This window comes from Grammomys surdaster, unplaced genomic scaffold, assembly GCF_004785775.1.
Source record: "Grammomys surdaster isolate TR1022 unplaced genomic scaffold, NIH_TR_1.0 146, whole genome shotgun sequence".
In the NCBI taxonomy this organism is placed as follows: domain Eukaryota; kingdom Metazoa; phylum Chordata; class Mammalia; order Rodentia; family Muridae; genus Grammomys; species Grammomys surdaster.
In genome coordinates, this window is record NW_021604604.1 from 111152 (window position 1) to 136688 (window position 25537).

Here is a 25537-nt window from a genome sequence, read left to right on the forward strand (position 1 = left end):
TGTGTGTGTGTGTGTGTGTGTGTGTGTGTGTGTGTGTGTGTGTGTGTCAGAGACAGAGAGAGACAGAGAGACAGAGACAGAGAAAGACAGACAGAGACAGAGAGTTTAATAGAGTTGTATAGAGGCTAAAGGTTAGCAAACCAAAATCCCAATTCTGTGTGTAGAATTCTTCCTCTGGAGTTGCTGGTCAAAGAAACCCCAGAGACTCCCCCCCCACAAAAAAAAAAGAAACCAATATAGCTATTGCCATTAATCTCAGATGCCCACCAGACTGTATGTAAGACTCCATTGTAGAAGACACCACATACCGTGGTCACAGGGAATACTACAGACTGCGGCCACAGGGAACACCACATACTCTGGTTACAGGGAATGAAGAAGTCAAGCTGGTACTTACTAGGAAGCTTCCTTCTTCCTGACTAGCTTTCATAGTACTAAAAGATCCTATGCTAGCAGCAAGGTGAGAAAAGCAAAAGTCTTACCCAGCTGTGAACACTTACAGGCAACAATAATTAACAGCCAGGTAAGATGATATGGCTGTGCATAAAATAATCCTATGAGTAAACCAACTGCTTTCTGATTTATTGAAGGCTCTCCTCACAGGAAGAAATATATGTAATTTTGCTAAGAGCGCCATATCAGACTTCCTTGTAAATATTTGTCTCTAGACCCATAGAAAAGTGCAGTTCTTAGTTTCCATCTGAAAAGTGAGTCTTTGCAGAAGAAAGTGGTTGATATAGAGACTCACACATGGTCAAATTTCAGAGAGTATGTGTCTGTGGAGTGCTCAGGCTTAAATGAGACATCTTCAACACAAATAAGGAACAAGAGGACACAGAGAGACTAATAAAAGCCAGGGATTAGTGAGGACTACAACCAACAGTGTTTGGTGGACATGAGCAGGCCATTGAACTCATGAACTCACAACATCCTGGTGCCAACTGTTAAGTTCAAGGGCCTTTTGCCGACCAATTGTAAATCTTGACCATGAATATACATAAGAAGAATAGCAGTGAGTTGGAAAAGAAGTACCATTGAGAAGACACCTGCCCAGGGTACATAAGGGACTCTAATCCACTCTCTATAAAATGAGGTCAAATAAATAGTGCAACATCCCTAGTTTTTATAGAGACGTTCTCCAGTGTCTTGGGTGATATTAACAACTTTCAAAGGGAATTTTATCAATTTCTAGTACTAAGCAATCAAAGGGAACAAATTTGTCAGAATTACCTGGAAACTTTCAATGTCTTATGTCTATAGTTTTGTGTTGTCTTTATCAAACTTATCATAAAACTAGGATCCTGATCTCTGCTCTAAATTCCTGTTCCTTTGAATCAAGTCCAATATTCTTCCTTTCTAAATTTGCCTTACCCCATTTATTCCATCATTAACCTCCCCCTGTTCAATCATTTGCTAATTTCATCTTCCTACTATGGGATGACTGGACTCATTGATCCATTCTATTATAAAATACCCCATAAACTGATAAATAAGAGAACTGGCCTTACAATTAATTAATATGAGTTTCATGTTTACTATACCCAGATATACTGCTTTAGTATCTGTAAGTCTAAGATTCTCCATCGCAACAGTCACTCATTCTATGATAAAAGCTCAGGTTGATGAGCTAGAGGCCAGTTTGTTAGTTTCCAAAGAATACTTAGAATCTTGAAATCCTTGTGCTTTTTTTTTTCCTCTATGAGCATGAAAAGAAGTCATGAACCAAAGCAAAAATAAGTGAGGCAGTGGTGGTGCACACCTATAATCCCAACACTCAAGAGGCAGAGGCAGGTGGATCTCTGTGGGTTTGAGGCCAGTCAGGTCTCACAGTGAGTTCTAGGACAGCCAGGGCTACACAGAGAAACCCTGTCTCAAAAACAAACAAAAAAGGAAGGGAAGTATGAAATCAGAAAAAAGTGCAGTTATAGAAAAAAAGAAAAGAAAAAAAAGACTATTTTCCTAGTCTCAGATGAATGTTTGCAACAAAGGCCAACTGAGAAATTAGTGTGTCAAGTTTAAATCTCCTCGATCTAAATGCACACTGCACATGCAGTCACTCTGCACATCCAGGAAAGCATTCTTCGCACAATATGGAGATATTGCTATATACCACGTGTGACTTCATAGGCACGCTTAAGTGACATCTGCCCCAAAAACCTTGTGTGCGGTAAAAGATACTTTTTAATAGTATTTCTTTTTAAGCATTAAGATACATTTTGGGATTATAACTGTGTTTCTTAGGCAAACTTTAAAGCATATTTAACATAAAATCATAATTGATTTTCTGAATTGACTTTATATGTATCTATCTTCTTGCCCCTGTGCTATATAGGAGCTTTTCAGTCTATGAAGAGAAACAAGATAATTCATTATAGAATGAGGTAGTCTGACATATACATAATGAGCTGAATACTTGTTAATCATGACTTGATAGAACAGTTAATCAGACTCTGAATGGTGGTTGCTTAAGTAAAAGAAATGTCATAATAGCACAGGTCCTTTTGCACAAATGTTTCAATAACTATAATAAGAAACATGTTTTAAACTTACAATATGGACAAAGTACAGCAACACAAAGTTTCCTTTCATCCTATTCTATAATCAATTGACATTATCTCTTAAATTCACAAGTCCTACCTGATTGAACAGTTTTCAGAACTCTGAAATGCTAACAAAGAAAAGACACAAGTTACCTTGTGTAGATAAAATAATACTGTTAAGTATTTAAAGTGCAGTATTAAGCATGAGAATATTCTACCGTCAATATGAGGTATATTACTTGCAAGCAAGTGATGTATTAAAGATTGTTTCTCCTTGTCATTATTGTATACAAAAAAATGGAATATGTCAAAATGTGATGCCTTATAATAGATTGCCATGTATTACAACCACAATCACAGCTGAGCACAACAGACTGACAGAGCATGGTGCCCATGGTGCCATTAGCAGAATAAGTTTCTTTCCATAAACTGACAGTGTCATGCAAACAGCTTAATTTTCTAAACTAACTACACAAGGAATAATTCTAAGATATCTTGATGGTACTTAAATTTTGTTTTGAGATTTGTATATTGCAGAATGTACAGCTTTGGTGAGATTCATTGTCAGACATGCTGAACTGACCCGCTTGAGCTCATGTTGTTATGGATTTTCAGACAGAGCCATCAGGACACAGACATCAGAGATGAATAACAATTGTTGGCATTGCCTTCTTAATGCCTAACCAACTCTCCCATTTGTCCTACCCTTATATCGCCCTTCAAAGATATCTCAATGCCCAAATTCAGCAGGAAGAAGTTATAAAAGTTGTCGTCCAGGTTACCTTGGTTTGGGGGACTAGAGGTTGTTATTCTAGGTTGTTTTTCTAGGGAATTTAGAAATGGTCATAATTTGAACAGGGAGGAAATAGCTAGAATTGATTGTGTAGTCATAATATTATTTGGTAGAAATCTTTATAATTGCTACAAAGTTGAAGTTATAATTTCTTACTTTGGTACAGAATTTATTTTGATACTGATTTAAGTTTTTCATTGGTATGAAGTTCTTCTAGTGATACAAAAATTTAAGAATACAAAGCTTATAGCCAGGCCTTCTATAACTGCCATTACAAACTTATTTTAGATGACTAAGCATATGAGTTAAGGGCCAGATAGCAAAGTCTTGGCTCTGAGTTTATTGTTAGGGTATTTTTCAAGAGATTTTAATTAGAAATAGCTGAGAGTAGTTAAAGGACAACACTCCAGATTAGTTTACATAGATAGATAGTTTTCAAACGCATCAGAAATCCACAGAATATGATATTTAATGTTACTTAATCAGTTGTTGTTGAGACAAATCTGCTCCTGACAGCACCCCATTCTTGAATTCAAAATGAAACTGAACATCTATACATCCTGGTGAGGTTGTACATCATGGCAAAGTAGACACTGGGCAAAAATTGCCTATTCATCAACAGACAAAAATACTATCCAGAAAAAGGACACACTATACAGATAATCTCTACCAAGACAGGGTAATCAATACTTCATAATTCTGTGTTACAAACGTCTGTCAATTTATCCTGGGCCAAACAGCCACAGACTGATGCTCCAACGTGTTGAGAAACAAGGGACTGTGTAGGTAGATAGTTGTCTCTATAATTTGTTTCAGTTTCGGAAGCTATGTTAGTGCTTCCTGTATTTTCAGGTAAATTTTATGTCACTCTCTGAATTCTGGCAGGATGAAAGACTAATCATATCTCTTAGCCAACTCAAGCTATTCAGCATTGAGAGAATATATATATATATGAAGATATTTTTCAGGTAGTATACAAACTAAACCCGGACGTAACAGGTATAGATTATAAGCCTTTTTACGTTAGGATAGATGGTAGAGTGCTTTATTTAATTGACAAAAAATGATGGACTTGGTATTAGGTGTATCTTATACTTCATACATTATAGAATGGTAATAGTTGTGCTAAATTTATATCTGAGAGAAAAGAGCCTTTTAATTGGACAAAAAGGGGGGAAATGTAGATTGCTGTCTGTTTTTTCTGTCCCCTCAACAGGGGAGCCTGTATGCAGGTGAGGTCAGATGAAATCTTATTAGTCAGATAAGTCCCATAATTTGGCAGTGGAAAAAGAAGGTGGAATGGAAAGTTTTAGAGAGAGAGAAAGAAAGAAGAGAGAGAGAGAAAGAGAGAGAGAGGGGAAAGAGGGGAGAGAGAGAGAGAGAGAGAGAGAGAGAGAGAGAGAGAGAGAGAGAGAAATGGAAACAGACTGAGACGGGAGAAACAAGATGGTACATGAAGGAGAGGATGCTGAGCCAGACCATGTGGTCCTAGGAGCCATAAGTAACTGGGAACTTTATAGATAGACGACTGAGTAATGTAGGGCACATCTGTCCAATCTACATGTGCAGCTTGTGTCTATATCAATTGAGTTTTGAGTTCTTTGTGTGGGCATTTTGGGGATTGAGGATTTACTGTTATAAATCTGGCTGGTAAATTACAAGCCTCTGGAGTTTTCATTTTACAGGGCTAGGGAATTAAAGCAGCTAGCAGCAGCCAGTTTGGGCAGGCTAGTTACAGGGGGTGAATGGATGGCTTGGGAAATGTGCACAGTTCTGCAGCAGCTAACCTTGGGAACCAGGGCAGACCACCACTTGGGACTAATTTTTATTATTTTTTGGAGTCTAGTAGACCTGAGTTTGGTTTCTTTGGGGTTTTCCAAATTCTAGAGTTGCACTATTAAGTTGTTTATTTGTGCTCTTTCTGAAGTTTTACTGTAGGGACCCACGTCTATGAATTTCCCTTATAGTACTGCTTTCAGTGTGTCCTAGAGGCTTGGTTTTATTGTGTCTTCATTTTCATTTAGTTCAAGATTTTTTTTACGTTTGTCTTGATTTTTACTTTGATCTGTTCCTCACTCAGTGATGAGTGTTTAATCTCCATGAGTTTCATTTGCTTTATGTCTATATTCTCCTGGCTATGTGCATTTCTCTCTTGACTCTGAAGTATTGTTTCCAGTATCCTGTATAAAGTTGATTTGGCGGGCATAAAATATTTAGCCTGTTTGTATCGTGGCAAATTTCTCATTCTCCTTCAACTGTGGTAGATAGTTTTGCTGGGTACAATAGTCTATGTTGTCATCCAAGATCTTTCAGGTCTTGGTATGCACTGCTTGAGACTCTTCTAGCTATTGAAGTTTCCACAGAGAAATCATCTGCTGTTATTCTGGCGGGTTTTCCCTTATACATATAAGGGAATATTCTATTCTACCTAAAACTATAACCAAGGTTATCCTAAATATTAAAAAAAAAGCTTGAATTAGGATTACTTTGGCTATCTGGGCCTTTTGTGGATCAATATGGATGTTAGGGTTTTTATTGGAAGAATGAGATGGGAATTTTATTGGGATCGCATCAAATCTGAAAACTGCTTTAGACTGAATGGCCAATTTCACAATACTAATTCTATCAAAACATGAGCATGAAATGGCTTTCCGTTTTTTTAGTTTCTTCCTCAAACTCTTTTTTCAAAGATTTAATGTTTTCATTGTAAAAGTTTTACTTTCTTAGTTGGGTTTATTCCTAGATACTTCAGGTTTTTGAGTCTATCAGGGTTTTTTGTTTTGTTTTGATTTGTTTTGTTTTTGTTTTTTTCGAGACAGGGTTTCTCTGTCTAGCCCTGGCTGTCCTAGAACTCACTCTGTAAACCAGGCTGGCCTTGAACTTGAGGCTATTGTAAATGGGAGTGTTTCCATCCTTTCTTTCTCAGAGTGTTTTGATGTTGACATAGAGGAAAGCTACTGATTTTTTAAGTTGATATTTGTATCCTGCCACTTTGCTGAAATTGTTGATCACTTCTATAAGTTTTCTGGTGGAATTTTGGGGATCTCTTGCATATACTATCATGTCATCTTTACATAGGAACAATTTAACTTTTTCTTTTTCTATTTGTATCCTTTTAATTTCTTTTTCTTGTTTTATAATACTTACTAGTTCTTTAAGAACTATATTAAAAATGTGTGGGGATAATGGACACCCCGTGTCATTCCTGTTTTTAATGGAATTGCTTTAAATAGCTAGCGGTTTACAGCACTTGCCGAGAATGGCAATCTGGATTCAATTCCCTGACAAAATTAATGATGTTTTAATGTAATATACATTTAGTCAGCCTAGTGTTTCTGTATATTATCACAAGAGGTAGTCACCTGAAGTGGAGACATTTAAAAATCACAAACTTGATCCTATGCAGGTCCCACTCCTACCAAAGAGCTACTGGCATTTGTGGCTTCTTTTGGAGGAAGAGTCAGTTTTCCTCAGAGATGTTGGCTCTGAGAAGCTACCCATCTCTAGTAGATGGTACCACACCCATGCATGTACAGCAGCACTACATGGACTCATTGGATATTGAAACAGGAAAGGATACACATGAAACTGGAAAGTGAAAATTATGGAAGTTACATGTGAGGAATAAATAAATTTGAGGAAGCAGAAGAAATAGATGTTTGATAAAAACACAGTATATTCATGTGCAACTATTAAAAAAAATATACAAAACCATAGAAATAGTAAATGAGTGTTATAGTCTAGATTGAATAGTTTGAAAACACAGAAAGTTGAATTTTTTGACTAACAATACAGGAAAGAAAACATCAAAATGCTTTAACATTATTCATGCTTCATGACACATATTACTAAGTAAATAATATTCAACTATGTGATACAATATATTCTTATAAACAATTAAAACCCATTTTAAAACATGCCCAATTTGCTACAATGTGACAGTTACTATTATATATACTAATTTGGGGGATCTTTTTTGTATATACAAGGACATACAATATTTTAAGTGCCAAAATTAGTTCATTTTTCTCCTCAAATAATGTCATTTAAGATTGAAAATTTCATACAATTAATTTCTTCATAATTCTGAACTCTAAACTAGAAAGAAAAAATAAAGGCAACTTACAGTTAGTTTTGAAATTTTTTTGAGTTAGAATTTCCTTACCCTGACATTACTTCTGGAATACAATTACCAAGAGATCTTACCTTGATTTCTCTCTCTTAAGCTTTGTATCAGGTTATACTCATACTCCAAAAGTATTGTCCTCCTGCCACATACAAAAAAATGTGGTACATGTAATCATTACTTTAATATTGGTTTGAAAACCATGCCAGACACACTAAATTATTAAGAGTGTTTCAGGTGGAATCAGGGTGTGTTGGTATAGTCTTCAGAACTGTGAACTTGAGAATATTTTTATTAAGCTTTTACATAGATAAGTAAATTACAAAGAAATAGTGATGAATAAAGGCAGCACATATTGCATTAGTTACTTTTCTATAGTAATAAAATACTACAGCCAAGGCAACAGATAAAATGGAAGGTTGGTTATGGCTTATAGATACAAAGGAATGAAAGTGCATTGTGGTAGGAACAGATGCAGAGACTCACAGCCAAGTTATCCTGACACATTGGGACATACTATAACCACCGAGACAGTTGACACTTCATGACCTACAGCTATGGCTAGATACCATGTCTCTGATAATAAAACTCTTAGACTTCTAAAAGTAATACTTTACTGCTTTAGCTCAAGTTACTATGAAGACTTAGCTACATAAAAATATAAAGAGGTGAAGACCCAGGGAACTCAGGGACCCCACCCAGCCAGAGACTCATGTTCCTTCTGGTTTGCACCTGCAACTGTAGTGGAGCCTATACTCTGGTTCCCCACCCACTCAGGCCACACCCATATGCAGCTTAACCCCCAAATGTTCTGACACATCCAGGATCACAGGAGCACAGGATCACAGGATCATGGGATCACAGACTTGCAGGAGGGAAAGGCTCAAGCAGAGACACCAAGGCCAGTTAACACCAGAGCTAACCAGATGGCAAAAGGCAAGTGCAAGAATATAAACATCAGAAACCAATACTACTTGGAAACATTAAAACCCAGTTCTCTCACCACAGCAAGCCCTAGATACCCCAACACACCTAAAAAGCAAGATTCAGATCTAAACTCGCATCTCATGAAGATGATAGAGGACTTTAAGTAGGACATAAATAACTGCCTTAAAGAAATACAGGAAAAAACAGGTAAACAAGTAGAAGATCTTAAAGAGGAAATACATAAATCTATCAAAGAAATACAGGAAAACATAATTGAACCAGTGAAGGAATTGAACAAAACTGTCCAGGATTTAAAACTGGAAATAGAAACAATAAAGAAAACACAAAGGGAGACAACTCTAGAGATGGAAAACCTAGGAAAGAGAGCAGGAGTCACAAATGCAAGTATCGCCAACAGAATATAAGAGATAAAAGAGAGAATATCAGATGTAGAAGATACAATAAAAGACATGGACACAACAAAGAAAATACAAAAAGCAAAAAACTCCTAACTCAAAACATTCAAGAAATCCAGGACACGATGAGAAGATCAAACCTAAGAATAATAAGTGTAGAGTGAGTAAAGATTCCCAACTGAAAGGTCCAGCATACATCTTCATAAAATTAAAGAAAACTTCCCTAATCTAAAGAAAGAGATGCCTATAAACATATAAGAAGTCTACAGAACACCAAACAGATGGGACCAGAAAAGAAACTCCTCTCATCACATAATGATTAAAATACCAAATACATAGAACAAAGAAAAAATATTAAAAGTGGTAAGAGAAAAATGTCAAGTAACATATAAAGACAGACCTATCAGTATTACACCAGACATCTCAACAGAGACTCCATAAACCAGAAAATCTTGGGCAGATGGCATACAGACCCTAAGAGAGCAAAAATGCCAGCCCAGGTAACTATACCCAGCAAAACTCTCAATTACAATAGATGGAGAAACCAAGGTATTCCATGACAAAACCAATCTAAATAATATTTTAACTAATTCAGCCCTACATAGGATAATAGAAGGAAAAACTCTAGCCCAAGGAGGGAAACTACACCCAAGAAAAAGCAAGAAAGTAATCTTCTCACAACAAACACAAAAGAAACACACAAACATAATTCCACCTCAACAATAAAAATAACTGGAAGCAACAGTCATTGGACTTTATATCTCTCAATATCAATGAATTCAACTGTCCAATAAAAAAGACATAGGGTAACAGACTGGATAGGTAAACAGAACCCAACATTTTGCTGCATACAGGAAACACACCTCAGTGACAAAGACAGACACTACCTCAGAGTAAAAGGTTGGAAACAATTTTTCAAGCAAATAGTCCTAAAAAACAAGCTGGAGTAGCCATTCTAATAAACAATAAAATAGATATTCAACCAACAGTTATCAAAAGAGATGAGAAAGGAACCTACATACTCATAAAAAACAAATCAACCAAAATGAACTCTCAATTCTGAATATCTCTGCCTCAAATGCAGGGTACCCACATTTGTAAAAGAAACATTACTGAAGCTCAAAGCACACATTGAATCTCACACAATAATAGTAGGAGACTTTAACACCCCACTCTCACCAATGGACAGATCATGGAAACAGAAACTAATCAAAGGCACAGTGAAACTAACAGAAATTACGAACCAAATGGATTTAACAGATAAATACAGAACATTTCTTCCAAAAAACAAAAGAATATACCTTTTTCTCAGCACCTCATGGTACTCAAAAATAGACCAAACAAAACAAACTTCATATACAAGAACATTGAATTAATCGCATGTATTCTACTGGACCACACAGACTAAGGATGGTCTTCAATAACAACAAAAACAACAGAAATCCCACATGCACATGGAAGCTGAACAACTCTCTACTCAATGATAACTTGGTCAGGGAAGAAATAAAGAAAGAAATGAAAGACTTTTTATAATTTAATGAAAATGAAGGCACAACATATCCAAACTTGTGGGATACAAGAAAAAGCAGTGGTAAGAGGAAAACTCATAGCCCTGAGTGCCTATAAAAACAACTTGGAGTGATCATACACTAGTCACTTAACAGCACACTTGAACGCTCTAGAACAAAAAGAATCAAATACACCAAAGAGGACTAGACTGCAGGAAATAATCAAATTCAGGGCTGAAATCAACCAAATAGAAACAAAAAGAACTATATAAAGAATCAACAAAACTGAAAGCTTATTCTTTGAGAAAATCAACAAGATAAATAAACTCTTAGCCAAACTAACTAGAGGGAACTAGACAGAATCCAAATTAATAAAATCAGGAATGAAACCAGAGACATAACAACAGAAACTGAGGAAATTCAAAAAATCATCAGATCCTACTAAGAGTCTATGCTCAACAAGACTGAAAAATCTAGATGAAAATGATGGTTTTCTAGACAGATAGCTAGTACCAAAGTTAAATTAGGATTGGATAAACCATCTAAACAGTCTGATAACTCTAAGGAAATAGAAGCAGTCATTATAAGTCTCCCAACCGAAAAAAAAAAGCCCAGGACCAGAAAGTTTTAGTACAGAATTCTATCAGACCTTCAAAGAAAACCTGATATCAATACTTCTCAAACTATTCCACAAAATAGAAACAGAAGGAACACTACCAAATTCTGTCTATGAAGCCATAGTTAGACTGATACCTAAACCACACAAAGACCCAACAAAGGAAGAGAACTTCAGACCAATTTCCTTTATGAATATCGATGGAAAAATACTCAATAAAATTCTCCCAAACCAAATCCAAAAGTACATCAAAACAATCATTCACCACGATCAAGTAGGCTTCATCGCAGAAATGCAAGAATGGTTCAATATACAGAAACCCATAAATGTAATCTACTAGATAAACAACCTCAAATAAAAAAACCACATGATCATCTCATTAGATGCTGAAAAAGCCCTTGAAAAAATACAACAGCCCTTCATGTTAAAAGTATTGGAGAGATCAGGAATTCAAGGTCTCTATGTAAACATAATAAAAGCAATATACAGCAAACCAGTAGCTAACATCAAACTAAATGGAGAAAAACTCAAAGCAATCCCATTAAAATCAGGGCCAAGACAAGGCTGCCCACTCTCCGCCTACTTATTCAATATAGTACTCAAAGTTGTAGCCTGAGCAATTAGACAACAAAAGGAGATCAAAGAGATACAAATTAGAAAGGAAGAAGTCAAAATATCACTATTTGCAGATGATCTGATAGTATGCTTAAGTGACCCCAAAAGTTTCACCAGAGAATTTCTAAATCTGATGAACAACTTCAGTAAAGTGGCCGGATATAAAATTAACTCAAACAAATCAGTAGCCTTCCTCTACTCAAAGGATAAACAGGCTGAGAAAGAAATTATGGAAATGACACCCTTCATAATAGTCATAAACAATATAATATATCTTGGCTCTAACCAAACAAGTGAAAGATCTGTACAACAAGTCTCTAAAGAAAGAAAGAAAGAAAAACCTCAGAAGATGGAAAGATCTCCCATGCTCATGGGGCCATCTTACCGAAAGCAATCTACAGATTCAATGCAATCCTCATCAAAAGTCCAACTCAATTCTTCACAGAGATAGAGCAATTCTCAAATTCAATTGAAATAATGAAAAACCCAAGGTAGCAAAAAACTATTCTCAAGAATAAAAGAACTTTTGGGGGAATGACCATCCCTGACCTCAAGCTGTACTACAGAGCAATAGTGATAAACACACACACACACACACACACACACACACACACACACACACACACGGTATTGGTACAGAGACAGGTAGGAAGATCAATGGACTGGAACTGAAGATCCAGAAATGGACCCACACACCTGTGGTCACTTGATCTTTGAAAAAGAAGCTAAAACCATCCAGTGAAAAAAAGACAACATTTTCAACAAATGATGATGTTCTGACGGTCAGTACATAGAATGATGCAAATTGATCCATTCTTATCTCTGTGTACAAAGCTCAAGTCCAAGTAGATAAAGGGCCTTCACATAAAACCAGATACACTGAAACTAATAGAAGAAAAAAATAGGAAAGAGCCTTGAACAGATAGGCAAAAGGGAAAATTTCCTGAACAGAATACCAATGGCTTATGCTCTAAGATCAAGAATCAACAAATGAGACCTCATAAAATTGCAAAGCTTCTGTAAGCCAAAGGACACTATCAGTAGGATAAAAAGGCAAAGAGACTGAGAGGAGATCTTTACCAATCCTACACCTGATAGAGGGATAATATCCAATATATATAAAGAACTCAAGAAGTTAGACTCCAGAGAACCAAATAACTCTGTTAGAAAATGGGATACATAGCTAAACAAAGAATTGTCAACTGAGGAATCTTGAATGGCCAAGAAGCACCTAAAGAAATGTTCATCCTTAGTCGTCAGGGAAACGCAAATCAAAACGACCCCGAGATTCCACCTCACACCAATCAGAATGGCTAAGATCAAAACTGCAGGTGACAGCAGATGTTGGCAAGGATGTGGAGAAACTCCTCCATTGCTGGTAGGACTGCAAGCTGGTAAAACCACTTTGAAAATCAATCTAGTGGTTCCTTAGAAAATTGGAAATACTTCTACCTGAAGACCTATCTATACCACTCCTGGGTATATACATAAAAGATGCCCCAACATATCATAAGGACATATGTTCCACTATGTTTATAGCAGCCTTATTTATAATAGCCAGAAGCTGGAAAGAATCCAGAGGTCCCTCAACAGAAGAGTCGATACAGAAAATATGGTATATTTACACAATGGAGTACTACTCAGCTACTAAAAACAATGACTACATGATATTTGCAGGCAAATGGATAAACTAGAAAATATCATCCTGAGTGAGGTAACCCAATCACAAAAGAACACACATGGTATGTGCTCACTGATAAGTTTATATTAGCCCAAAAGCTCACAAAGCCCACGTACAACCCACCATATGGAGCTTAGGAGGAAGGAAGACCAGGGTGTGGATACTTCAGTCTTGCCTAGAGGTGGGGACCAGAATGATTGCAGGAAGTGGAGGGAATGGGAACCTGGAAGGGAGAGAGGAGGGGGAGGGAAAAAAAGGGAGTAGGATCAGGTACTGGAGGGGACAGGAAAGAGGTACACAGGGTCAGAAAATCAAATAAAAATATGTAGCAGTGGTGAATGAAGAACTGGGGTTAGCCACTGGAGAGTCCCAGACTTCAGGGAAGCAAGAGGCTCCCAGGACCCAATGAGGATAACTTTAGTGCAGCAAAGGGGAGATAAAACTTGTTGAGAACACCTCCAGTAGATAGGCACAGCCCTCAGTCAAGGGATGGGGCCACCCACTCATCTCAAAGTTTTTAACCAAGATATGTTCCTGTCCAAAGGAAAGACAGGGACAAAATGGAGCAGAGACTGGAGGAAGGGCCATCCAAGGACTGACCCACCTGGGGATCCATTTCTACTTTTAAGTAATCCATCATTTTGCTTGGTTTCTAGATGATGAAATGGACTAACTCACATTTTCAAAACTACAGAGACTGACAATGAAATCTCATCTGTGTGATGATTTGAAACAATTAGTGTTAATTAGAATTACTTACACATCACGATCACCTTCAATAGCATAACGTAAAGCAGTCCAACCAAATAAATCTTTCAAATTTATGTCGACACCTTGTTGAAGAATAAGGTTGACCATAACTGGCGAGTCGCATCTTACAGCATACATGAGAGAATTTCTAAAATAAAAATAACTTCAGTTACAAACCTTAATAATAAATAAATAAAACCTTAATAAAATAAACCTTAATAAATAAAACCTTAATAAGTTACTTACATTTAAAAAGTATTGGATACACTTTGCCAATTAGCTTGCTCAACTGTATAAAATTATTAATAGACATAATTATTTTGTGAGATCTAGTATTCAACACTATAAGTTATCTTCGAAGCTAAAAAGACGTAACACTCTAGGAGACTTCTTTCCCATTACTCTATTACATAGGAGGATCCCCAAGTCAGTGTTCTTTGATGGACAACTATGGTACTAAGAAAACTTTATCTGAAGTACACTAAGATTTAGGAGATTTCCCCATTCATTCCATGGCTTAATGTGATGTCTTGCAATTTATACTTACATCTAGTAAGCGATATTATTTGTATGATTAATATAATAGCAATAACAATATAAAATTATATTGATAATAGTGGCAAAGATAGTTATAACGAGAGACCAGATCTTTCAGGTTCAGATTCCATTTTAGAGAACCTAACCTAAGGTTGACTAACAAGCTGGCACCTAGCACCGATTTCCAGGTTACTCCCCAACAGATCTAAACCTCCAGGTTACAAGCCTTCCCCTGGCACTTCACTTCCTAACAACCACAAATCAGGAAAAAAGCAGAAGCTAAGTTTACAGTTTGGCTCCAGCAGCAGTCAATTATGTTAAAGGCCATAATGGCCCCCCAATCAAATGTGTGCCAGGTTAGAAATCCCCTTGCTTGTTTTCTTGCCTCTATAAATGCTTTCCTGAAACTAAGCTCAGGGCCTCACCTTCCCAGCCTGCTGTGTCAGGGTTGGCAGGGGCCCAAGCTCCAGCTTGTGATAAAGAAACCCTGATGCACTTGCATTGGAGTCAGCTCCTTTTGGGCCTTTTGGGATTAATGAACAATTCCTGGCACAACAATAACCTTCAGTTAATGATGCTGACAGGCACTGAGGTAAAACATATATAAACATTTTTTCAATCAGGGACTCAATATGAATGTTTCACTATGTTGATCAGGCTGACGTCAAACTCTGTCTCTGCCCATGCCTCTGTCTCCTGAGTAAGAGGATTAAAAGTATGCAACACCCCAGCCAGCTCTCTTATGAATAGTCTTACGACCACTCTTCATGTGTATTATTACATTTTTAATGTATTGGAGATGTGTTTTCCCTGACTCAGCCATACAACACTGGGAAGTGATACTAGCCAAGACCTGTAGAGCGCTGGCTATCAGTATGGCAGCAAAACATGACATCATCCATGTGGTGCTGGTTTGAGACATAAAGAATGCAAACGTCATAGGATTGTGGAGATTTACACCAAGGTTTCAGGAGAAAAAAATATAAACCTATGAGGCCAGGCAATGAATAGCAGGCTGGAATTTCCTGCATAGATCTCGTAATTGAGTTTTATTTTGAGTTGTAACTGACGTCTAAGTTACAGTGGAGACCTTAGGGTGTTGGGGAGTTCTCCCACATTCTCCCAATCACGGGGATACTATGGAATGCTTTCTCTGCCAAGATAAAGAATGCATTCTGAGGTCTTGACCCAAAATAAATCTTCCCTCCATTAATTTGCCTCTGTCGTGTATACCTATATGAAAGGTAACTAACATACAATGATTTTTTTTTACTTTTATATTTAATATATAATTTTCTAAACAAAGGTGTATTAAAACAAGATTAATACATTTTGGCTAATACAAGATTATATGTACTAATATCAGATTAAAAACTAAAGAAATCAGTCAATATTAATAAGAAGAATATGAACCTTATATATCACTCACTCTAAGTTACTGAAATTCTAATTTGGGAGTGGTGGCGCACGTATTTAATTCCAGCCCTTGGGAGGCAGAGGCAGGTAGATTTCTGAGTAAAGACAGAGTTCTAAGACAGTCAGAGCTACACAGAGAAACCTTGTCTCAAAAATAAATAAATAAATAAATAAATAAATATAAATAAAGTAATCCTACCTAACATTTAATATATGTTGCTTTCCAGTATATTTCTGTAAGTTAATCTTAGTGTTCCTATTAGTGTACTATTTTCATGTGCATGGCTGCATCCATTGAAAGGTTTTATGAATCAAGCGACTCTACCTCCTATGTGAGTCAACTGCATGCACACTTGCTTCCATCTTTACTAAGAATTGTGCCATCTTCAGTCTGTTCTCCCTGAGAGCAAGCAAGAGTGGTGTGAGGTTATCCTGTAAAACAACAAAATAAACTTACATTTTGCAAAAACCCAATAGGCATGTTGGCATTCAGTCTAGGCTCCACCCCACAGTTACCTGGCACAGCCAGGTGTGCCTGACTCACTGTAACCAGGGCTGCTCACCCATCCTCTCTCTCTCTCTTGCTCTCTTGCCTTCTTGCTCTAGCTCTGTCCTCTCCCTCCTGTTCCCTCTCCCCCCGTTTCCCTCCCCCCTCTCTCTCCACATGCTCATGGCCAGCCTCTACTCCTCTCTCTCTCCTCTCTTCTCTCTCCCCTCTCTCTCCTCCCCTCTCTCCTCCTCTCTCACTCCTCTCCTCTCCCCTCTCTCTTCTCTCTCCTCTCTCTCCCCTCTCTCTTCTCTCTCCTCTTTCTCCCCTCTCCCTCTCTCCTTTCTCTCCCCTCTCCCTCTCCCCTTTCTTCCCCCTCTCCCTCTCCCTCTTCCTCTCCCTCTCTCCCTCCCCCTCCCCCTGCCCCTCCCCCCCTCTGCTTGGGACTCCACTCCACCACCTCTGCCACTGCCCTACCCAGCTGGCGTTTCATGCTGTAGGCATGAGTGCACACACAGCCCTGCGCTGTCTTTGCTGCTGCTGTCCTGTCGTCTCCCCTGGACAGCGAGGGCAGAGATAGGCCCCCACGCTGTCTGGCCTATTGTGGCGCTCCTTGAGGCCTGCAGGTTTCAGGCTATGAGCACGTGTGTCTAGCCCAGGATGCAGCATGGATGTGCCTGGTGCCTCAGCTGTGCGTGCGTATGTACCGTTTCTCACTTTGTGAACCAGCACAGGTCGGAAATGGAACATTCTCAGTTCTTTCCTGAGGGATCGGTGCTGCTTGCCCATAGTCCACAGAGCAGAGCCAGGGCTGCTTGGTGCTCCTAACAACCCCAGCCGGTTCCCATGGCATACACCGCTCTCAACTCGACCAGCTCAGTCTGTAGCGCAGGACTGAATCCACCCATACACACTCACTTTCAGTCCCCATGCCATGATCTCATGCCACCACTGTCAGCTTTCTGGTTTCTTTCCATTCTGATCCACATCAACTCTAAGCCAAGTGTACACTAGTCAAAACTGCCGCTTGTCTCTGTATGTGTGTCTTCATGTGTTTTCCTCTGCTAATGCAACCTATAAAAGTCACTTAACAAGATAAGGGTTTTGATCTATGCAGCCTTGATAATGACTTTTAAACAATATATGGTTAAAGATCACTACCTTTTATAAGTATATGTTTACCAGTTTTTGCTACTGCCATTAAGTTATAGGTACTCTATTGATTGTCTAATAGATTATACTTAATAGATACTCCTCTCAATCTTGTCAGAAATCTGCTAAATTCAGTAATATTTAAACTTGTAACAGGCAGAGACTCCCAAAGCCTGACAGAAACTCCACAAGGTCTCCAAGAAGATATGGACACAGCGGCAAGAGTCTTCCTGGATTGTGGTATGATAACCATTGAGCAACACTGCTGTTGCCTTGCCCACTGCCAGGGCTTGGTCTATACTGTGCACAAAACAAGATACCCTGAGAGTCAAATGTCTCATACTGCCTGAGTCAAGGTGAATCATTTCTCATTTCGCACATCTATTCCACAGAGAAAAAGCTTTTCATCTTCTGGGCTTGAAAGCCAGATTGACTCCACCCAAGTTGCCTTGGAGACCACAGGGACCTGGAAACTGTTTAGGTAGTGTACCATAGATAAAACTCTGTCATTTTTAACTAATACATGACTCGTAAAATATAATTTATTCTTTCCCAGATTTCTGACTACGTTGACAGCTAAAGTAACTGTAGCTTGACAGCTAGAAAACAGATCTAACTCCTTACCCTAAGGTAGTCATCTTATTTGCTAGCTGATAAATCTATTCACTAGCTAAAACTACCAGATCTCTTATCAAAGACAGACAGGTCTTCCTTGCTCTCAGGCTTCACGATAAACGATACACAAGTTCAGGTGTAAGTTTTCACAGATGTCACCTGTTACTTCCTTACCTAAAACTCAAGTTTCCAGTAGCTAAATGCTTCATATTTCCTCTTCTTGCTATGCCACTGTCCTAACACTACTTGAGTTCTTATAAATTTGCCTAACCCTAACAAAAGATTCCACTATATGATCCAACTGTATAGTCACAAATTAAAATTTTAAGTTTTCTTTGTCTTTTACATTTCTCAAGTTAAACTATATGATCAACTATATCTACAAGGTCAAAGTTTTGAGTGTCCTTTGCCTCTCAATTATGAACTTAAAATTGTTTCTCATTATGTATATTCAGTCGCCTAGACAGAAGGAAAAAGCCCTTTTAGTTCCCTCTGCTCCATGAAAGGTTTTTGTCTTCTCTAAGCTTATCTTAAAGACTGTCCATGTTGTTAACAAATGTATATCTTCTGTAAACTTATAAGCTACAGGAAACCCACTCAGACCTACCTCTCATGGACCAAACTGACTCCATCCAGATAAGTACATCTGCTTATCAGTATCCTAAAGTTCCCACTTTCTACCTACTCCAGAGGGTAGGATTCCTCTCCTGTTCCTGGAATTGGGACTCCCTCATCCCAACCACTAAGACCTAAGGGTTCAAATATACAGGAAACCACTCAGATCTATCTCTCATGGACCAAATAGATTCCATCCAGATAAATACACTTACCTATTCTTCTCCTGTTCCTGGGATTGGGATTCATCTCTCCCCCAACTACCAAGAACTCAGGGTTTCAAATGTACACCTAAGAAAAAATTTCTTTCTCCCAAACACGCGTGTGTGGTGTGTGTGTGTGTGTTTCAGCATCTTGTCAAGTCCAGGCATTTACTATATCCAGGACAGCTCCAGAGAAGCAACCACAAGATGTTCCAATCTTCTCTCACAGACACAAACTCTTCTACTGGACCTGCTCCTTCTGATCTACCCATAGATAATTCCACAGACCTTGGACACCAAGGAAACAGCCAATTCTCCTAAGACTGGACCAACATCCCCACACTCATTTTCCTAGGTTCCCCAGAGACACATTGCCCCCAAATCAGCAGGAAGTAGCTAAAGATCACAATGACTTTACTCCTGCTCCACCATCACCTCCTTCTAATTTTTTCCTTTTTTAATTAAACCAAAACATAGGCATGTTGGGATTTAGCCTGGGCTCCTCCTCACAGTTATCTGGCAATAGCCAGGTGTGCCTGACTCATTATAAAAGGAGCTGCTCTCTCTCTCTCTCTCTCTCTCTCTCTGCCTTCTCTCAACTCCCTTTTCTTTGCCCTGATGCCCTGAATAAACTATACTACACCATCCATGTGGCTAGCCCTCAGGGGAAAGAGATGCCTCAGCATGGGCCCACAAAGGCACCCCCTTCCCCAACACCTGACTGCACTTCCACCAAACATATTCCTTCTCTTCCTTATATTTTTATAAAACACAACAATAAACATAGGAAACAGACAAAGAATAAAGATGGGCTGGAAAGATGGCTCAGCAGTTAAGAGCACCAACTGTTCTTCCAGAGGTCTTGAGTTCAATTCCCGGCAACCACATGGTGGCTCACAACCATCTGTAATCGGATCTAATGCCCTCTTCTGATGTGTCTGAAGACAGCAATGGTGTACATAAAATAAATAAATAAATCTTTAAAAAAGAAAAGAAAAAAAAAGAGTGAAGATGTGGCCTCCAGACACAAGGGATAAAAGAGAGGACATTAAAAACTATCCTTCCTGTCTCGCCCTTCTATGCTTTCATGTATGCTATACCTTCTCTTTGAAATGTTGCCTCTTTTCTACAGTTGTGACTTGAACCTCTGTCCTCTCCTTAACTTCCTTTGAAAGAGTTTTGCTTCTATAAAATTTTGCTCCCCTTATTACATTTATCTTGGTATTTTAGGGTCATGTAATTGCTTCCATATAAACCTCAGTTCTTGAGGACAGGGGATGTATCTTTATCTCAAACAATCACGAACATAGTAGCAAAAGTTTTCATTGCTTTATTGAATTAATGAACTAAACTTATCATCATGTATAGAGCCAAAAAAATTTTCCATTGCTGCAATAGAAAGGCTTTATGATCAGCTGTTTTACCACTCTAGTCTGTGGCATGAACCTGGGGGAGCAAGACCTAAAAGTGAGGTGACTAAAGTCTCATGCAATAGTCAACTTTATTCAGAGAAACAGACAATTTAGTTATTTTTATTGGATATTTTATTTATTTACATTTCAGATGCCATCCCCTTTCTCCATTTCCCCAACCCCAGAAAACCTCTATCCCATCCTCTCTCCTCCTTTTTGCTTTTATACCATTTTAATTACATGCAAGTATTAATTAAGGTCAGTTCTAGGTTGAGGAACTAGCAATACAATAGATGCAAATAGTCAAGGAACAAGCAAGACAGTAAACACAAATAGTCAAAGAACAAGCAAGGCAATAAACAAAGTTCTATGATCATTCCCAGGAACATTCTTTCTAAGGGCTTATCAGGATGACCAAAATATCTGAGCCTACTTCGCTGTCCTAGCCCAAAGTCCTTTTCATGTCTGAAGCCTACTTCTTTGTTCTAGCCTAAGATTTAGATTCCTGCCTGAAATTACTTCTTTGTTCTAGCCTAAGATTTAGATTTCTTCCTGTAATTACTTCTTTGTTCTAGCCTAATGTCAGATTCCTGCCTGAAGCCCACTTCCTTGTCCTTCGCCAATGTCATATTCCTGTCAAGCTGCCCATTTCCTTGTCATTGGCCAATGGCAGATTCTTGCCAAGCAGCCTCAAAAGTTCTCCATTTCTCCTTTTTTATTTCATAAACAAGACTGAGCCTGTCTTAGGTCATTCTGACATGAATGCCTTCCTTACCCATCATAGAAAGTGCATTATCAAAAGCAATGCACTTCTGTCTTAGACTGATAAGGCTCTGTGCAGAATCTTACCTGGAAACAGACTAGTTATATTTTGAGGGTTAAGAAGAGTCACATGAGTAAAGTGGCCAACCACAAGGACAAACCACACATGGCAAAAACATGTTTTTCCACAGAGGCATATGAATAATAACAGCTGAAGAAAATTCATGCCTACTTATTACACTTGGAGAAGCACAAAACACATTCCAAGAACAATTTTATGTTTTGTTTTCATGGAGTTTTCTCACAAGCATTCAGAATTTTCACATGATTCCATATTGGACTGAGTTCTAACAATTAGTTATTATAGAATGTGAAAATACCATGCATTGTATGTAACACTAGTTTTGGCTTAATTTTCATTTGGCAATGCATTTTGAGCCAACTGTTAGCATTTGAACAAGTCAGTTGAAGAAAATGTTGAAACTTTTCTACTAACTTAGACACTACATTCAGGTCATGAGGACACTACATTCATCTGCTTGCAGATGTGAAAGCAAGTTCTCAGACAGTAACTGTGCCTTCCACTCAATCTTCTGCAAGGCTAATTAACTAATTAGAAATTCAACAATTGTAAAGAGTTTGGAATATCACAGTTGAGAGCAAATTATTTTAAGCAATCTTCATCTCTCTTAATGGACATGTATTTTCTGTGTGTGAGCTGACATATTTTGATCACTAGGTAAAGTTCTATTACAAACAGACATCTAGCCCACACCAACCAAAAAGCTAAGAGTGTCATTAGATAGCATCTGAGGCCTATAGCTGGTTCTCCCCACTTCACTTTAACCATTCTCCTGCTGTTTCTATGAATGAATGTGAAGAACATCTTTATTTATGCTGTCTTTGTTCTATTACTATAAACATTTCATGAAACTGCTTCCATTTTGGAACATTTAGGATAGGAATTTAGGGTGACCTAAATCTGTGTTCCTGAACCATGGTCATTTATATTTTGATCTAATATAAATTATCTCTCACTATCTTTAATGTAAGTGTTGTACTCTATATCAATACAGGACCCCAGAAGTCAATCTTAGTCTCCCACTCCACATGGGTCACTACAAAAAATTGACTTGTAATTAGATCTAGCATCTTCAAAAGGACTTTAAATCCTTCTTACTAAGTGGCCTGTGGATTTTCTGATATTATAAGTTGAAGGCTGTCTTTATTATTAAAAAGCTCAGGACAAAATGTTTTTTCACTGTTAACAATAATAGAGTACCCTAGTATTACTGTTCTTTTTGAGGGGTTCAGGATCTCAATTGTAGCCCAGAGTGGCCTGAACTCATGCTCCACCTGCTAGAGCTTCCTAAGTGCTAAGATAAACAGGTATATGCACTTATCCTGGATGGTCTAATATTTTTAATGCATGATTACTATGGCACTATTTTAATTACTATTTACAGTTACTTTTCATTTTGATCAAAGTATAAGTCATAAATTAAAAGCCAATGACTTTTCAATGAAATTCTAATAATGATATAGATACATAGATATATACTTTATAATCTAACAAAGGCCACTAAATAGCTTATACTATTTAAAGGGTAATGTGAAAGAGAAAACAAAAAATGTTCTTTGCAGTATGCCTCTTGTCTGTCTGGTTAGTGTAACTAACCAAACAAGACTTGCAGATATTCCAATGGGAGTTTCATTATTTACAGTATAAACAAGAGAAACATTTGCTATGCTGGAGATGACACATAAGGTCATGAGCATGCTCAGCAAGCACCCGCAATGAAACTACATTCCAAGCCCAAGAATTGTTTTAAACATTTGTTTAAGATTTTTTTTAAATTCTTATCCTCTAGGATGTCTGTTTGTTCACATGTAAGTATTTGCATGTACATGTGGGTACCTGTGAAAGCCAGAAGAAAGGGTCAGATTTCCATGGTACTGAAGTTACAGGTGGTGGTAAGCTGCCTGACTTAGGTGCTGGGACCTGAACTCTGGACCTCTGGAAGAACAGCCAGTAATTTTTATCTGCCAAGCCATATCTCAAGCTCTGGTCAGGAAAGCTTTCAACATGCCAATTTAATATAATGTTGAAAACCCAGAAACTTATATCACAATATTCCATAAATAAAGGGCTGTAGATTCAAATACTAACATAGAACAACTGCATGACACAAAGAAATACTCAAATGGATTCCTTGCAGAGTGGGTCTCAGATAATGGACGTGCTCTCTGCCCAGGCACAAATCAGTCAGATGAAATCATAAAAGACTGGATTTGATTCTCTAAGAGACCTCAAAGTCCAGGTTTCTGTAGAATTTTAAAGTTAAGTTTGTGGACTATTTCTACCTTTATTGATAGTGTGTTTACCAATAGATGATTATTTTAAAACCATTTACATGTAAAATACTTTTATAAAAATCAGGTATCAAATTTAATTTAAAATAAAAATTGCCTATTCTGAAAATTTCCTGGTACTTGATTTATAGTCTGTACATATTTAACTCTCCCAGTGAATAATTCGTTGCACAGAACAGCTAAAGCTAAATTATTGAAAGGATTTTTAATCACCGTTATTACTCTTAGGTTTTCAGTATTTACAACTGCAGTTCCGGAACTAACAGCCCTTCCCAGTGCCAGCCTCCTTTCTCTAGAGAGTGCGTTCACATCACAGTAGTTATTGGTAATGACACTTGCTGCTCCCCATCCCCTTCCATGCTTAGGGCTATAGGCATATACTGTGAACACCACCCCCATTTTCAGAAAGCTTTAGAGATGCTGAAACTGTCACATGGGCTCTGATTCCCTCTGATTCCTTTTATAAACCACCAGGGTGTGGCCCTGGTGCTGGACCTGACCTCTCCCTGGACCCATGTGCCCCACACCCTCCACCCTAGTCCTCTCTGTCATGGCATTAATTCTAAGAAATCTCTCTTCCAGAGTCATCAGTCTCAGCATCTCTCCTGAATGCTGGCTGTGCTGGCTGAATTTGTGTCAACACAAATTATAGTCATCTGAGAGGAGGAAATCTCAACTGAGAAAATGCCTCCTTAAGGTGGGGCTGAGAGTCAGCCTGTATGTAGAACGATGTCATAATTAGTGATTGATGGGGGAGGGGCCAGCCAATTCTGAGTGGTGCCATCACTGGACTGGTGGTGCTGAGTTCTATAAGAAAGCAGGTTGCATAGCCTGCAATGAGCAAGCCTGTACCCAGCACTCCTCAATGGCCTCTGCATCAGCTCCTGTCTCCAGGTTACTGCTCTATTTGAGTTCCTATGCTGGGTTCAATGATGAACAACAATGTAAAAGTGAAAGCCAAATAAACCTTTCCCTCCCCTCAGCCTGCTTTTGGTCATAGTGATTTGTTGCAGCAATAGAAACCCTAACTGAGACACCAGCCCTCTTGAACTAAGAGACTCAGATCCTCTACTGAAATGCATAACCCTTTAGGGATCTCCCCCTTTTCTTGCTGCTCCCTCCATATCCAGCATAGGCTCCTTCCTTGAACCAGTGAGTCTTTCACATCTTTGGGAGCCTGTTCATCTCTGAATCAAGAAAATCCCATGCTGAGTCACATACCTCCATGTCCAGTCCAGAACTGTTGCTCAGACCATTTTAACATTTTGTATTTTGGGGTAACAGTGACAATGCTCTCCACCACACCACACCACCCCCACAGCACAGCTGCTCAATCATAGCTCAGTACTTTCTGTGGCTTTCAAATAAGAGGGTTACAACTATCCTTGTACTCTACAACAACACTCTTCAAAGAATAACACTTTCCACTGTCCACCCAGACAGACTACCTTTAGGAGCTGATGCACCCACAAATATATCTCTCTGTCTTCAAACTTCTCTGTGTGTGCCACTTTGGTACAAGTGAAAGTGATACCATGTCCTTACTTTAATAATGTTTGATATAATTGTTAATTTACCCAGATCCCCTGCCTTATTGTAGTAAAATTTTTAAAAAACATACAAGTTTTTCTCACTGTCTTTGTAAAATAATTGTCTTATTCAATATAATTTGGGTGAAAGAGATCTAATTCTAAAATAACAACAAAGGAAGCCCTCAATTTTGGGAACACTGATATTTTAAACATATATTTAATGCCTGAGGCAGACTCTTTATTTATAGGTATTAAAAAGGTCAAATCAGGCCCCTGCCTGGTCCTTTGGGCTGAAGCAGACACAGAGTCGGTCTGCTCCTGTCCTGTGGAGAAACTGAATCCTGGGTCATCCAGGAGCCACTGCACTCAGAGCAGCTGGTAAGAACTCCATCTCACTCCCTAAGCCCCAGAGAAACATCTGGGAGCCAGGGACATTCAGGGCACAGCAGCTACCCAAACCC

General features: G+C 38.3%; 1 protein-coding gene across 1 annotated transcript in view; it reads right to left on the reverse strand.

The window, feature by feature from the left end:
• The window catches only part of LOC114618956 (putative ankyrin repeat domain-containing protein 19), a 47557-nt gene that overhangs the window by 8661 nt on the left and 13359 nt on the right, over nt 1-25537 (reverse strand). Inside the window, exons 4-7 of the mRNA XM_028764788.1 lie at nt 16251-16357; nt 13983-14120; nt 7540-7601; nt 2638-2668 (exon numbers count right to left, since the gene is read on the reverse strand). Of these exons, the coding sequence (XP_028620621.1) occupies nt 2638-2668; nt 7540-7601; nt 13983-14120; nt 16251-16357 (338 nt within the window). The remainder of the gene's footprint in view (nt 1-2637; nt 2669-7539; nt 7602-13982; nt 14121-16250; nt 16358-25537) is intronic.